The sequence below is a fragment of the Ranitomeya variabilis genome, chromosome 2 (assembly GCF_051348905.1).
Source record: "Ranitomeya variabilis isolate aRanVar5 chromosome 2, aRanVar5.hap1, whole genome shotgun sequence".
NCBI classification, from domain to species: domain Eukaryota; kingdom Metazoa; phylum Chordata; class Amphibia; order Anura; family Dendrobatidae; genus Ranitomeya; species Ranitomeya variabilis.
The window spans coordinates 457,224,965-457,240,832 of record NC_135233.1 but is presented as its reverse complement, the minus strand read 5'-3'; the positions used below and the strand labels follow the sequence as shown (position 1 = coordinate 457,240,832).

The window sequence follows — 15,868 nt, the reverse complement described above, 5'->3', positions numbered from 1 at the left end:
AATGTCTGCATCTTAGCTCAGCTGTAGTAACAAAGCATGTGAACAGTGACCTGCAGACGTGTTACGACAGAGCATAAAACATGGCACTCCTCACAGACTGCATCCATCCACCAGACTGCATCCATCCACCAGACTGCATCCATCCACCAGACTGCATCCATCCACCAGACTGCATCCATCCACCAGACTGCATCCATCCACCAGACTGCATCCATCCACCAGACTGCATCCATCCACCAGACTGCATCCATCCACCAGACTGGGTTATGTAACACGAAAAATGGCGCCCAGAGAAAGCCCCGCCCACCGCCTCGGTGCACAAAGTGTAGTGATCTGCTGATAATGTCTTCACATGTGCGGCCATCTTTCTGGAGACCTGCGGTGTACACTCCGGTGGTGCCAGACTGTCATGACATGAGACTTGTGTCCGGGGCCGCGCATACAGGAGCCTACGGGTCACAGCGGACAGTGCAGCGGCCGGAGAGGGCGGCTGGGCCTCACACTGCGGACCAGAAGGGGCGCTCGGCGACACGCCCGTCAGCTCAAAGGTTGCTGGAGAGATAGACAAGCGTCATGGATACACAGGAGAGTCTCGGGGACATGTGCAAGGTAGGTATCACTGAGCAAAGTGTCAGTAAGGCATGGTGTGCAGCATCTGTCACCGGCAGCTTATGTCAGGTGCACAAGTCCTGGGTTACATGTCAGATAACGTGTCAGTGTCCGGATCCTGATTTGTCACATTGCTCTGGTCATGGGTGTGCGTGGTGTCCTGGGGGCTCCAGGTCCAGGCGTGCGCGACATCCTGGGGCTCCAGGTCCAGGCGTGCACGGCGTCCCATGGCTCCAGGTCCAGGCGTCCCATGGCTCCAGGTCCAGGCGTGCGCGACATCCTGGGGCTCCAGGTCCAGGCATGCGAGGCGTGCAAGGAGTCTCAGGGCTCCGGGGCCAGGCGTCCCATGGCTCCAGGTCGAGGCGTGCGCCACATCCCGGGGCTCCAGGTCCAGGCGTGTGCGTCGTCCCAGGGCTCCAGGTCCAGGCGTGTGCGTCGTCGTCCCAGGGCTCCAGGTCCAGGCGTGTGCGGCGTCGTCCCAGGGCTCCAGGTCCAGGCGTGTGCGGCGTCGTCCCAGGGCTCCAGGTCCAGGCGTGTGCGGCGTCGTCCCAGGGCTCCAGGTCCAGGCGTGTGCGGCGTCGTCCCAGGGCTCCAGGTCCAGGCGTGTGCGTCGTCGTCCCAGGGCTCCAGGTCCAGGCGTGTGCGTCGTCGTCCCAGGGCTCCAGGTCCAGGCGTCCCAGGGCTCCAGGTCCAGGCGTCCCATGGCTCCAGGTCCAGGCGTCCCATGGCTCCAGGTCCAGGCGTCCCATGGCTCCAGGTCCAGGCGTCCCATGGCTCCAGGTCCAGGCGTCCCATGGCTCCAGGTCCAGGCGTCCCATGGCTCCAGGTCCAGGCGTCCCATGGCTCCAGGTCCAGGCGTCCCATGGCTCCAGGTCCAGGCGTCCCATGGCTCCAGGTCCAGGCGTCCCATGGCTCCAGGTCGAGGCGTCCCATGGCTCCAGGTCGAGGCGTCCCATGGCTCCAGGTCGAGGCGTGCGCGGCGTCCCGGGGCTCCAGGTCGAGGCGTGCGCCGCGTCCCGGGGCTCCAGGTCGAGGCGTGCGCCGCGTCCCGGGGCTCCAGGTCGAGGCGTGCGCCGCGTCCCGGGGCTCCAGGTCGAGGCGTGCGCCGCATCCCGGGGCTCCAGGTCGAGGCGTGCGCCGCATCCCGGGGCTCCAGGTCGAGGCGTGCGCCGCATCCCGGGGCTCCAGGTCGAGGCGTGCGCCGCATCCCGGGGCTCCAGGTCGAGGCGTGCGCCGCATCCCGGGGCTCCAGGTCGAGGCGTGCGCCGCATCCCGGGGCTCCAGGTCCAGGCGTCCCATGGCTCCAGATCCAGGCGTGCGCGACATCCCGGGGCTCCAGGTCCAGGCGTGCGAGGCGGTCCAGGTGTGCGAGGCGTCTCAGGGCTCCGGGTCCAGGCGTGCGCAGTGGCGGGTGCAGCGTCCAAGGACCTCGGGGGAAAGCACAGCATTTCAGGACTTCAGGGGCCTGCGCAGCGTCCCATGGCTCTTGTTTTGTGCATACGCAGATCACTGTGAGATTGCGGTGAACTCGCGGAGCTGAACTGCAGTGAACTTTGTGACTTTTTCCCCATAGTGCTGAGATCACCGCAGTTCAGCCCGGCTGGGAACGCAGTCTGTGACCCACAGTAACCTCGATGATGTCACCGCCAGTCACTGATGCTGCGCTCTCAGCAGCTCATTCACCAGTGGTTTTCACCCGGGACGGTCACATCTTTGCACCGTCCAGGTTGAAAACTATTTATCCCCAGACATGGATTACAGCGTGGGACAGAATGATGGACAGGTGAGGGATATTGTTATTTTTTTGTTTTATTGCAGGAGAACGAGGACTTCAGTGGAATAGGTGTTAGGTGAGTATAACTGTGTTTGTTATTTTTAAATATAAATGAAAAAGTGTTTTGTTTCTTTTCTAATAAAGGACTTTATTCTGTCTGTGTCTTCATTTATCATATAACTATAGGATTAGTAATTGATAGGTGTTTTATAGATGCCTCTTCATTACTAAGCCATTGACTTGATGTCACAAAGGTGACATCAACCCCACAAATATAAAGCCCACTTGCCACCACTACAGGGCAAGTGGGAAGAGTCGGGCAAAGCGCCACAATTGGCTCATCTAATAGGTGTGCCTTTTCTGGGTGGCTGCAAGCTGCTGTTTTTAGGCTGGAGGGGTAAATCCATGGCCCCTTACTAGCTTGATAACACCAGCCTTCAGCTGTCAGCTTTGGCTTGGCTGGTTGTCAAAAATAGGGGGGACTCCACTCCATTTTTTTTAAATACTGTATTTTCTGGCGTATAAGATGACTTTTTAACCCCTGAAAATCTTCTCAAAAGTCGGGGGTCGTCTTATACGCTGGGTATGGCGTGTGCAAGGAGCGGTCCTGGATGGTTCCCAGGGTCTAGAGGAGAGGAGACTCTCCTTCAGGCCCTGGGATCCATATTAATGTAAAAAAAAGAATAAAAATAAGTATATTCATATTTTGTATTCTTTTTTTATTTTACATTAATATGGATCTCAGGGCCTGAAGGAGAGTCTCCTCTCCTCCAGACCCTGGGAACCATCCAGACAGCACACGCCGTATAAGATGACCCCCGTCTTATACGGTGAGTATATCCCAAACTCCATATTTTATATGGAAAAGTTGGGGGTCGTCTTATACACCAGAAAATACGGTAATTTAAAAACCAGCATAGGGACCCCTCTAAACTTGATAACCAGCCTTGCTAATTAATGTTGACAGCCAAGGGTTGGAGCTCACAGCTGTTAGTTTTGCCTGTCTGGTTATCAAAAATACAAGTGAACCTACTCCATTTTTTTTATTACTGTTGGGTATACCATCATACTATATAGGGGGCTGTTGGGTAGACCATCATACTATATAGGGGGCTGTTGGGTAGACCATCATACTATATAGGGGGCTGTTGGGTAGACCATCATACTATATAGGGGGCTGTGGGGTAGACCATCATATTATATAGGGGGCTGTGAGGTGGAATGGTGGGATGATCAATGCTGTATATGCTGGTAATATTTGGTTATGGTTTGTTGGTATGTGTCTGATATATTGCTATTATTCAATTTTATATAGAAATTTAGGTCTTTTAGTAAATCTTGATTACCTCCAGGCAGGGTGATACTAGTAATAGATAATCCCATTTAAGGTTCGTGGGTGGGCAGCTTGGGCCTGTGTGCTGTCAAATGCCAGGGCTGAATTTTGGTCCCAGTCCGTCGCTGAGTCACACCCTTACTAAATTAATTGTTGCTTATTGTACATTGTTCGTCTCGCCACCAATATGCTGTTTATTTTCTCCCGTTTTCTGATCTTATTTTTTTTTTCTTATTTTCTAGTTGGAGTTTGCAGTTCAGATGACTTGCGAAAAATGCGTCCTTGCAATAAAGAACTCCTTACAGGATGTAAAAGGTAACTGAAAACCTTAACATCAGTGTTCTTATGATGAACCTAATTTTAACCCCTTCACCCCTGGGCAATTTTCCCTTTGTTTGTTTTTTTTCATGTTTTCCTCCCCTTCTTCCAAGAGCCATAACATTTTTTCTATTTCTGTCATTATGGCCACATGAGGGCTTCATTTTTGCGGAGCAGTTGTACTTTTCAATAGCACCATTGATTTTACCATCTAATGTATTGGAAAATGAGGGGGGGGGGAATTCCAAGTGATGTGAAATCCCCCTCCCCCCAAAAAAATAAAAAACAAAAAAAAACATTTTTCACAATTTTGGGGGGATTTTTTTTTATTTATCATGTTCACTATTTGGTAAAACTGACTTGGCAATATGATTCTCCAGGTCGGTATGAGTACAAAGATACCAAACATGTATAGTTTGATTTTTTATTTAGGTGGTGAAATAAATTGTGAAATTTGTAAGAAAAAAAGTTTACGTTTGTCGCTATTTTCTCAGACCTGTATCGTATACTTTTTGCGCCCTGATAACAAAATAACAAATATGTCCAAGTTTATTACATACACAGATAAAACATAGACAACAAAGGATAAAAAGGCAAAAAAATAACCAATTACATTTATTTTTTCAAATTTTTGCGCTTTGAGCTGACATTTTTACTGATACCATTTTGCTACGGCTGCCAAAAAACTTAATTCTGGTGTGTTGATTTTTTTTATTTTTCCCGATTGGATTAATTTATTTTATATTTTGATAGATCGGACATTTCTAAAAACAGTAATAACAAATATGTGTATTTTTTTTTATTTTCAGTTGACCAAGAACTGGGTGATTTGAACTTTAGTGCTTTTTTTTTTTTTAAATTTTGAAAAACTTAATTTTTATTTAATTTAAAGCTGCGATCGTCTCATCACCTGTGCTATACATAGCAATGCATCAGCACTCCTATGCAGATATCACGATCTCTTATGAACATAAGCCACGAACTGTCATTCACGGGAGTATCGTAATGACATGCAGCAGGGTCTTCTGCAGATCCCTAGCTGTCATGAAAACTCATCAGCACCCCCTGATTATGTGACAGGGGTGCCAATGGGCTTCCGGAATTATGTGCTTTCAGCCGTCACATATTAAATCCCGCTGATAAGGTACCTTCACACTAAGCGACGCTGCAGCGATACTGACAACGATGCCGATCGCTGCAGCGTCGCTGTTTGGTCGCTGGAGAGCTGTCACACAGACCGCTCTCCAGCGACCAACGATGCCGAGGTCCCCGGGTAACCAGGGTAAACATTGGGTTGCTAAGCGCAGGGCCGCGCTTAGTAACCCGATGTTTACCCTGGTTACCAGTGTAAAATGTAAAAAAACAAACAGTACATACTCACCTTCGCGTCCGCTTCCTGCACTGACTGAGCGCCGGCCCTAACAGCAGAGCAGTGACGTCACCGCTGTGCTGTGCTTTCACTTTATGGCCGGCGCTCAGTCAGTGTGGGAAGCGGACGCCGGGGGACGCGAAGGTGAGTATGTACTGTTTGTTATTTTACATTTTACACTGGTAACCAGGGTAAACATCGGGTTACTAAGCGCAGCCCTGCGCTTAGCAACCCGATGTTTACCCTGGTTACCATTGTAAAACATCGCTGGTATCGTTGCTTTTGGTGTCAAACACGACGATACACGCCGGTCTGACGACCAAATAAAGTTCTGAACTTTCTTCAACGACCAGCGATATCACAGCAGGATCCTGATCGCTGCTGCGTGTCACACTCAACGATATCGCTAGCCAGGACGCTGCAACGTCACGGATCGCTAGCGATATCGTTTAGTGTGAAGGTACCTTTAGAGATTGACAGGAGGGTTTAACTGGTTAACAACAGTGGGTGGATCATGTTACTTGAGCACACTGAGATACTCTGATAACATCTGAGCATGCTCGCTCATCACTAAGACCCTATCCAATGCAAGGCACTGGTGTAATTTACATGAACATTTTTACAGATGGCCCTTGAAAAAAGTCGTAGAATGCACTAATATGATCTGTTTTTTTGGATAAGTTTTGCCCCTCAAATGGAAGCTGTTAGGAACCTTAACCCCCCACCAAATCAATAATCTGACTGTGTAGCTCTTAATAAGGCAGTCGACCTCTTTATGGTCGCAGAGTGCTGCCCCAGCTGCAAGAAATCAGTGTCTTGAAGTTGTCTGGAAGTGCACTGGGAAGTGACGATGCACTTACAGCTTCTCAGCCTCACACTGTATATCCTACTATGCAGCATCCTTCTCTGGGTGATCGACAGGTCAGAAATCGTATACAAATGCAAGAAAAACCTCAATCAGCCAGAGGAGAGTGCTGCTAGATAGAAAATACAGCGCTGGCTGAGAAGCTGTAAGTGCATCGTTATGGCCCAATGGATTTTCCAACACAACTTCAAAATGCCATTTCTCGCTGCTGGAGCAGTATTTTGGGGCTGTAAAGGATTGACTGGATTATCTATTTTTAAAGGGTTACATGGTCATATTAATGGTTTTGGGTCTGGGAAACATTTATGGCAGGTTCATTTTACACTCAATAGGTGCGGTAAAAAAACAGATGCCATGCGGCGGTAAGTTTTTATGGCTCAACTGTAACTTTTAACACAGGCAACCACACAAGACCTGTTATTATACTTGACATTGCTGATGTACAAAACGTATGCCATACATGAAAATGAAAAACCCGGCCTCACTCTTATGCTTACCCACCATACTTGTGGTGTTCCTCCAATGACAGAGCTGTGTCCCCTTCTGGTCACCTGACAAAAAAAAACAATGTTGTGTGACCACTGCAACCATTGATTGGCTGCAGCTTTTACTATTCTGTGTGAGTGGAAGAGCAGTAACTGAATAATGATGGCTGCTTCCAAAGAACTTTTTCTTTTGCTATGACAGGATAGTGAAAGCTGCAGCCGATCAGTGGCCACTGATTGGCTGCAGTGCTGTCTGCTTTTTTCACAGACCCATAAAATTGCATTGTTGATTTTGATCTGACACTCAGACATGTCTCAGCAACTTTGTGCTTGGTCCATTTAAAAAAATCAGACATGTGAACAGCCCCATAGACTATGCAAGGTCTGAGTGTTATAAATGAAAAACATGGATGAAACTCCTGAAACTTTTATCATCATTTCGGATTTATTTTATTCTCCATGTGTTTCTATGGGGACAGGTGTACAGAACATGAATGTCAGTCTAGCCTCTGAAGCCGTGGTGGTGGAGACCACGTTACCAGCATCGGAGGTGCAGAAGCTGCTGGAGAGTACCGGACGACGGGCAGTGTTAAAGGGAATGGGAAGCATTAAATCCCGTAAGTTTTTTTTGTTTTTGTTTTTTTTTCTTTTTTGGGAACTAACCAATTTTACTTACATAATGAAAAAAAACGTCAAAAATATCCCAATCCATAATTTTAGTGCAGCTGTTAGCACCCGAGCATGCTCAGATAACACCTTATCTGACCACGTTCGCTCATCACTAGTACTAATATCTAAATTGTAACCGATCTAGTTACATATTGAAGAGACGTCCTCCCTTGGTGGGAAGATGGACATTTGATCTGCCATGATATCTTCACCATTACGTAGTCCCTGTTTTCTTTCCAGAGAACCTGGGAGCCGCCGTGGCCATGTTGGAAGGAGTTGGATTGATACAGGGCGTTGTTCGTTTTCTTCAAGTTTCTGAGAAAACTTGTATTATTGACGGAGTTGTGGATGGGCTACGTCCTGGACTCCATGGTTTTCATATTCATGAATTTGGCGATCTGTCAATGGGATGCGAGAGGTAATTGTTTAATTGATGCAACATTATATTACATTTTAGTAGGTGGACATTATCGAGATTTATAAATTCCTGACCTATGTGTGTGGCAGTGCTTTGAGTGGGAAACAAAATCCATACATTTACAGCCGGGTGAACATTTTGTAAATAAATAATATTTTCTGTTTTAAAACAGTTGTGGCGGACATTACAATCCTGAAGGAAACAATCACGGGAGTCCTGGACAAGCAGATAGTGTGAGTACCAGATTATTTTATGCTAGACAGTTTTAAAGGGGTTGTCTCCTTTTAGTTAGGCTATGTGCACATATTTAGTATTTAGATGCAGTAATTTCTGCACCATTTCTGCATCTCTTGGCAGGAAATGCGCAGCTGCAAAAAACATGCATTTTTTTAAATGTGTTTTTGCATTCCTTTTCCAGTCCACCACCTGACAGCACCATCGGAGGACGTCCTTCTTATCCGCAGTGGGACAGGAACCACAAGTTAAAAGGACCCTCCCCACTCCACCCACCAGTGTTTTTCCTGTCCCACTGCGGATAGGAACTGCAAGACGTCCTCCGACGGTGCTGTGCAGATGGTGGGGATCGGGGGGGCCCAGCCTTTCCCTTCCCCGCCGCAAGATATCTGCGGCTGATACCTGCCATGGGGGGTCCCTCAGCCTCCCCAGTGTAGCGCTGCTCCTGGGGTCGGGTCCGCTTCCTCCTCAGGGGGCTCTCGGCCCGGGTGCCTGCATGCCGGGAGGTGTGTGCGGCGACCGCTTCCAGCAGCGGCCGGCTCCAGCGTGCGGCCGCGGTTTCCGGGTCCAGCGGCCGCGTCACTTCCGGTCGCGACGACCGCGTCACTTCCGGTGCGGCCAGCATGGAGGATGACGCCGGCAGCAGCGCCGGCCTCGGTGAGGGGCTCAGCGCGGTCACCGCAGCGGCGGTAAGGAGGGCAGGATCAACCAGGTAAAACCTATATAATCTCACCAGGGGGGTCTGTATACCGCCGGCCATCCTGACAAAGGGAGCACTCGGCTATACGTACATATTGTCATCTGCACTAATGGAGGAGACTGCCAGACCTGAGGGGACTGACCAGCTTCAGGGGCACGTGAGTGGGCTATGCAAAGCCATACCACAAAGCTCACCCCTCCCCCTGCTCCCTACTTACGGTGCCACGTATCTCTATTTTACCCTAGGCTGAGCCTTCCATCCCCACAGCCGAAAGGAAAAAATCGGGGAAAAATAAATGCCCGATATGTTCCACTAAGTTTCCGGAAAACTGGCGGAAACCATTGTGCAAATCATGCACATCCAAAATTGTGGGTGATGAGCAGACAGCGCTGCTATCCAGTATGAGGACCATGATTCGACAGGAGGTTCAGGCTTCTATCTCAAGCTTGAATCTTCCCCAGGCTACTCAGTCAGAACCGCAGACTTCACGGAAGAGGCCGAGGGAATCTAGCCCCTCTTCCGAGGGTGAGGTTTCGGGGGATTCTGACCAGGAAGAAAGAGACGGATCTGTGGGCAGAGGGAAGAGATATCTCTTCTCCGCAACAGACACGGATGAGCTTCTTTATGCTGTGCGTAACACCATGCAGCTACAAGATACACCAGAGGAGACCTCGATCCAGGACGAGATGTTTGGCGGATTACATGCCCAGGTGACAAAAGTCTTCCCCGTCAACAACCACATTCGTTCCATGATCCTGGAAGAGTGGCAGGAAGCGGAGAAGAAGCTAGTGATTCCCAGGGACTTTAGACTTCGTCTGCCCTACAACCCTGAAGACATTAAAGTGTGGGATGAAGTTCCCAAGATCGATGTCCCACTAGCAAAGGTGGCGAAGAAGACCTCAATTCGATTTGAGGACTCTTCCGCATTAAAAGATCCTATGGATCGTAAAGCAGACGGTTTGCTAAGGAGAACTTTGGAGTCCTCCGCGGCAATAATACGGGCCAATATAGCGGCAACCTCCGTAGCCCGGTCAATGCACTTATGGATTGACGATTTAGAGGATCACCTCAAAGCCAAGACTTCCAGAGAGGTTATCCTTAAATCATTGCCATTGCTCAAACTCGCAACAGGCTTTATGGCAGACGCTTCTGCCGAATCTGTAAGGTTTGCGGCTAGAAGCGAATCCCTGTCTAATGCGGCCAGAAGAGCCATATGGCTAAAAACCTGGTCGGGGGATCTCCAGTCAAAAAATAAATTGTGTGGAATCCCATTCTCAGAAAATAAAGTATTTGGGCCAATTCTAGACGATATTCTAGAAAAGGCCTCAGATAAAAAGAAGGGTTTCCCTGAGGAGAATACCAAAAAATATCAGCCCTTTCGTAGGTCCCGACCTGGTCAGAGGACAGACTACAAGGGGAAAGGGAAGACTGGGAGGTGGTCTTATCCCAAGGGTGGAAAAGGTAGAGACTCCATCTTCCCTACTGCAGGTACACCAAAGTCAAATAAATGACATAAAGGTGGGAGGTCGATTACAGAAATTTCTAGGGGGTTGGCAGAAGGTGTCCCAGAATCCTTGGATTCTACAAGTAATTGCACAGGGATACAAATTAGAATTCTCCGGCAGTCCCCCAGAAAGATTTGTAGTAACCCGACCTTGCCCGCTCTCCGACTCCTCCATGTGGACAAACATCCAGGAGCTGTTAGAATTTGAAGCGATTGTGCCAGTTCCCATCTCAGAAAGAGGCGAAGGCCATTATTCCCATTTATTTTCAATAAAGAAACCGTCCGGGGACTCCCGGACGATTATAAACTTAAAACCATTAAACAAATGGGTCCGGTACAAAAGATTCCGGATGGAATCTATAAGATCCACGACGCCTCTAATAGACAAAGACATGGTAATGTGTACCCTAGATCTGAGCAACGCATACCATCATGTCCCGATACACCTCTCCTACCAAAAATTCCTGAGGTTTGCCATAATGAACAGGGGGATTGTACATCACTTTCAGTTCAGATGTCTCCCCTTCGGGCTTGCTTCAGCGCCCAGGATCTTTACCAAGCTGATGTCGGAAGTGGTGGCCTATCTGAGGAATCAGAATGTGACCATAGTCCCATACCTGGACGACTTCCTGATAATGGCGAAATCACAGAAACTCCTCAAGATAGACTGCACTTTCACCCTTTCCATCCTACAAGAGCTGGGGTGGATTGTGAACTGGAAAAAGTCCTGCCTGGTTCCAAATTCCAGAATAAAATTTTTGGGGGTGATCTTGGATTCCAATCTAAGAACATTTTTCTTACCAGAAGACAGACAAGAGGCCTTGATCAGACACATCCATCAATTCAGAAGAAGTACCCCCTCCATAAGAGATGCAATGAGGATACTCGGCTTCATGACAGCATGCATACCCTGTGTGAAATGGAGCCAATTCCACTCACGGGAGTTGCAAAGAGAAGTCCTAGGATCCTGGAACAGGAAACAGAGTTCCCTAGACAGGAAGATGCTTGTGTCTCCGTCAGTGAAGAGATCCCTAACCTGGTGGACCAGACCGAGGAACCTGAGAGAGGGAGTACCGTGGGTACTCGATCCCTGTGTTACGGTTACCACAGACGCCAGTCAATACGGATGGGGCGGTCATATAGGAAGAACATACTACCAGGGAGAATGGACTCCTCAGATTGCGGCAAGATCATCGAATTTCAGAGAGCTGTATGCGATCTGGAAAGTGTTGAGCCAGGCCCAGTCATTGGTCCGAGACAGACACGTGAGAATACTGTCCGACAATGTCACAGCAGTGGCATTTCTGAGACACCAGGGAGGTCCGAGACATCCACCACTGCAACACTTAGCAGACCAGATTTTCAGGTGGGCAGAAAGATCTGTCAAATCCATCTCGGCAGTTCACCTGGAAGGGGCCAAGAATCAACTAGCAGATTTCTTGAGCCGAAAGTCGGTACATCCCGGAGAGTGGGAACTGAACCCGGAAGTATTCAGCGGTCTATGCCAGAAATGGGGCACACCTCAGGTGGACCTCTTTGCCGCCAGGTCAAACGCAAAGGTCAGAGCATTTTTTTTCTCTGAATCCTCTAGATGGAGCCACAGGAGTAGACGCCTTGTCTCAGTATTGGGGAGAAGGCCTCCTGTATGCATTTCCGCCTCTTCCTCTGATATCGAAGACACTCAGGAAGATACGAGACGAGAGAGCAACTGTAATCCTGGTGGTTCCCTTCTGGCCGAAAAGAAGCTGGTTTTCTCTACTGTCCAGGATGTCAACAGAAGAACCAGTCTTTCTACCGAACAGGCAGGACCTTCTGCTTCAGGGTCTGGTGTTCCACAAGAATCCAGACTCTCTGCACCTATCTGCTTGGATCCTGAACGGCAAACCCTAAGATCCAGAGGCCTGTCAGAAGAGGTCATTACCACACTCCAGGCAAGCAGAAAGCCGGTGACTTCGGCGATTTACAACAAGATCTGGAAGCGGTATTGTTCCTTTCTGGGAGAAGGTCATGTGGATACTTCAAAACCAGATATCCCCAAGATCCTCGATTTCCTGCAACTCGGATTTGACAAGGGCCTTCGGCCTAGTACTCTAAAAGTACAGATTGCAGCACTTAGTGTATTTTTTGATACATCACTAGCCTCCCATCCCTGGATAGCCAGATTTTCCAGGGCCACACAGAGAATGAGGCCACTTGTGAGGAAATCAACTCCTCCTTGGGACCTAAACCTGGTCCTTAACACTTTGTGTAAAACCCCTTACTTACTGTCAGAAGATATGGACATAGCCAATCTCTCCTTTAAAACCGCCTTCCTGATTGCCATCACATCGGCTAAAAGGCTAGGGGAGATGCAGGCTCTTTCTATCCAGATCCCATATCTTCAAATCTTTGACGACAGATTAGTCTTCAAACATAACCCAGCTTTCCTCCCCAAAGTAGTATCATCTACCAATATAAATCAGGAAATAATCCTTCCTTCTTTCTGCCAACACCCTAAAAATGCAAAAGAAGGGGTCTACCATAACCTTGACGTTAGGGAGACTGTTCTAAAATACCTGGGGGCGACAGAAAGCTGGAGACGGGACACTAACTTATTTATTCAATACGGTGGTCCAAATAGGGGTTGCAAGGCAGCAAAATCAACCATTGCTAGGTGGATTAAAAACATGATTAGCCTAGCATATACAAACCAAGGGAAAGATCCCCCAGACACTCTTAGGGCCCACTCAACACGAGCCATTTCTACATCATGGGCAGAGAAAGGGGGTGCCTCAGCTGAGCAAATCTGTAGGGCGGCGACTTGGACTAGTCTTTCTACCTTTGCTAGACACTATAAATTAGATGTCGTATCAGACCAATTAACCTTTGGTAGAAAAGTCTTACATGCAGTAGTCCCACCCTAGTTAACATCCTTTGGTATTCTCCAATGGTGCTGTCAGGTGGTGGACTGGAAAACGGTAATTAGTTCTTACCGGTAATTGTATTTCCAGGAATCCACCTGACAGCACTACTAGTTCCCTCCCACTGCAAACTTTTACTACTGACTAATGTGATGTAACATTGGTGTGTAATTGTAAATAAACTCTCTTTTTTGCATCCATCCAGATGTGGTACTTAGAAAATCACTGGTGGGTGGAGTGGGGAGGGTCCTTTTAACTTGTGGTTCCTGTCCCACTGCGGATAAGAAGGACGTCCTCCGATGGTGCTGTCAGGTGGATTCCTGGAAATACAATTACCGGTAAGAACTAATTACCGTTTTTTCACCTGTGTTTTTCTAGCGTTCTTGAACAGCAATAGAGATAGACGATAGATATAGACAGACAGACCTGGAATTGCACAACCCCCCGAAATATTACAGAAAATATTATTTATCATGTAATTGATGTCTATATGTTTCTGTCTCTATCTAGCTAACAACCACACATAACCATAATATGTTTAATACACCTTTACCTTTTAAACAATGAGAGAATAGTTTCCATATTAATGTACCTCAGGGACACCCAGGGGACATTTGACTCTCATATTGACACTGAGGCCAAATGAGCTACTATCTATCTCTGTAGCATTCACTGCTGCCTAGACATACATACAAAAAAAGCAGCAGTCATTTTTAGACCTGAATTTTTATAGCGTTTTTGAGTGACTCCATTGAAGTCAATGGGTGAAGAAAAAAAAAAAAAAACCGCTGCAAAATTACTGAAAGAATTGACATGCTGCAGATTTGAATCTGCACCATATCTGCAAGTCACAAATAAGCAACATGAGTATGAGCCTTAAGGATTCTCATTCACTTTGCTGGTATCAGGAATCCCTTCAGGTTTTGTGACAAATGCGTGCAGCAAAAATGCTAAAAACAAAAAATGTACCTAAGCACAAATAGGCAAGTACCGGTAATTGCAACTTACCTGCCTTTGCTTTTTTTTAGCTCCCCATCTTCCCAGAGCTATAGCTTTTTTTTTTTTTCTTTAACCTTTAATATGGCCATGTGAGGGATTATTTTTTGGTGGACAAATTCTACTCTTGAACAACACCATTGATTTACCACATAATTTACTGAAAAACAGGAGAAAAGCCATCTTTAGTAAATGTTAAAACTGACCTACCATTATGATTCTCTGGGTCATTACGGGTTTGTAGACACCAAACATGTATAGGTTCTTTTTTTTTTAATTTAAGCGGTGAGAAAAATTCCGTTTGATTAAAAAAATAAAAAATAAAATGGCGCCATTTTCTGAGACAAGTAGCGTCTTCATTTTTGGGATCTGGGGCTGGGTGAGGGCTTAATTTTGGTGCGCTGAGTTGACTTTTATTGATACCATTTTGGGGTAGATATGATGATGTACAATAACAAATTGTATTGTGGTACCGTGTTAGCCAGAAAAATCGATGTGAATACTTTTCTGCCCAATGATGACAGAAGTATTCTAGGAGTGATACCTTTATTGGCTAACCAGAAAATATGTTTGCAAGCTTTCAGAGCACAGTGGCTCCTTCTTCAGGCAATATTTTGATCGCCTGTTATTGCGGCGACCAAAAAAACGTAATTCTGGTGTCTTGATTTTTTTCTCGCTATGCCAGTTACTGATCGGATTATTTTATTTTGTATTTTGATAGGTTGATTCTGAACTTGGCCATACCAAATGTGTATTTATTAGTATTGTTTTATTTTGAATGGGGTAAAAAGGGGGGGGGGGGGTTATTTGAACTTTTATATATATTTTTTTTATATATATTTTTTTTTTAAAAACTTTTACTTGCTTCAGTAGTCCCCCTAGGAGACTTGAAGCTGTGTGTAGGAGAAGATTTGCAATGACAGGCATGGGGTCTTCTGCAGATCTCCGGCTGTCATACCAACCCATTGGCACCCTGCGATTATGTGACGGGCACTTCTGGTAAGCATGAGTTAAATGCTGATGTCAATGATTGACAGTGGATGATTGACAGTGGTATTTAACATGTTAACAGCCACGGGTAGATCACAATTCCAAACACAGCTGTTGGGGGAGCATGGAAGCTGATCTGAGCCCCCACCAGAGAGGGAGGTGACCTACGACGAACCTATACATCATAGCTCATAAAGGGGTTAATAAGGTATAGGTATGTATATATCTATATCTATATACTAGCTGTTTCCAGCCAGCTAACGCTCGGCACGCTCATTGCTTTCTAATTAACGCTGCTGGTGATTATGCAATTAAATGTACGTTTACCTTGGCTGACGTGGTTGAATTACATAGAAAGGAAAGAATTACATAGAAAGTGCTGCGTGTGGTAATGCGGGGGGGAGGAGCCTCGTGTGGTAATGTGCTGGGACGGAGCCTCGTGTGGTAATGTGTGGGGACGGAGCCTCGTGTGGTAATGTGCGGGGACGGAGCCTCGTGTGGTAATGTGTGGGGACGGAGCCTCGTGTGGTAATGTGGGGGGACGGAGCATCGTGTGGTAATGTGCAGGGATGGATCCTCGTGTGGTAATGTGCGGGGACAGAGCCTCGTGTGGTAATGTGGGGGCGGATTATGTGTGGTAATGTGGTGGGGGCGGGATTATGTGTGGTGGGATTATGTGTGGTAATGTGGTGGGGGGCGGGATT

General features: G+C 47.4%; 1 protein-coding gene across 1 annotated transcript in view; it reads left to right on the top strand.

The window, feature by feature from the left end:
* The first annotated feature begins 347 nt into the window (after window positions 1-347).
* Window positions 348-15,868, top strand: part of CCS (copper chaperone for superoxide dismutase) — a 41,990-nt gene continuing 26,469 nt past the window's right edge. Inside the window, exons 1-5 of the mRNA XM_077287372.1 lie at window positions 348-609; window positions 3,959-4,031; window positions 7,233-7,370; window positions 7,663-7,840; window positions 8,013-8,073. Coding sequence (XP_077143487.1) covers window positions 574-609; window positions 3,959-4,031; window positions 7,233-7,370; window positions 7,663-7,840; window positions 8,013-8,073 — 486 coding nt within the window. The 5' untranslated portion in view covers window positions 348-573. The remainder of the gene's footprint in view (window positions 610-3,958; window positions 4,032-7,232; window positions 7,371-7,662; window positions 7,841-8,012; window positions 8,074-15,868) is intronic.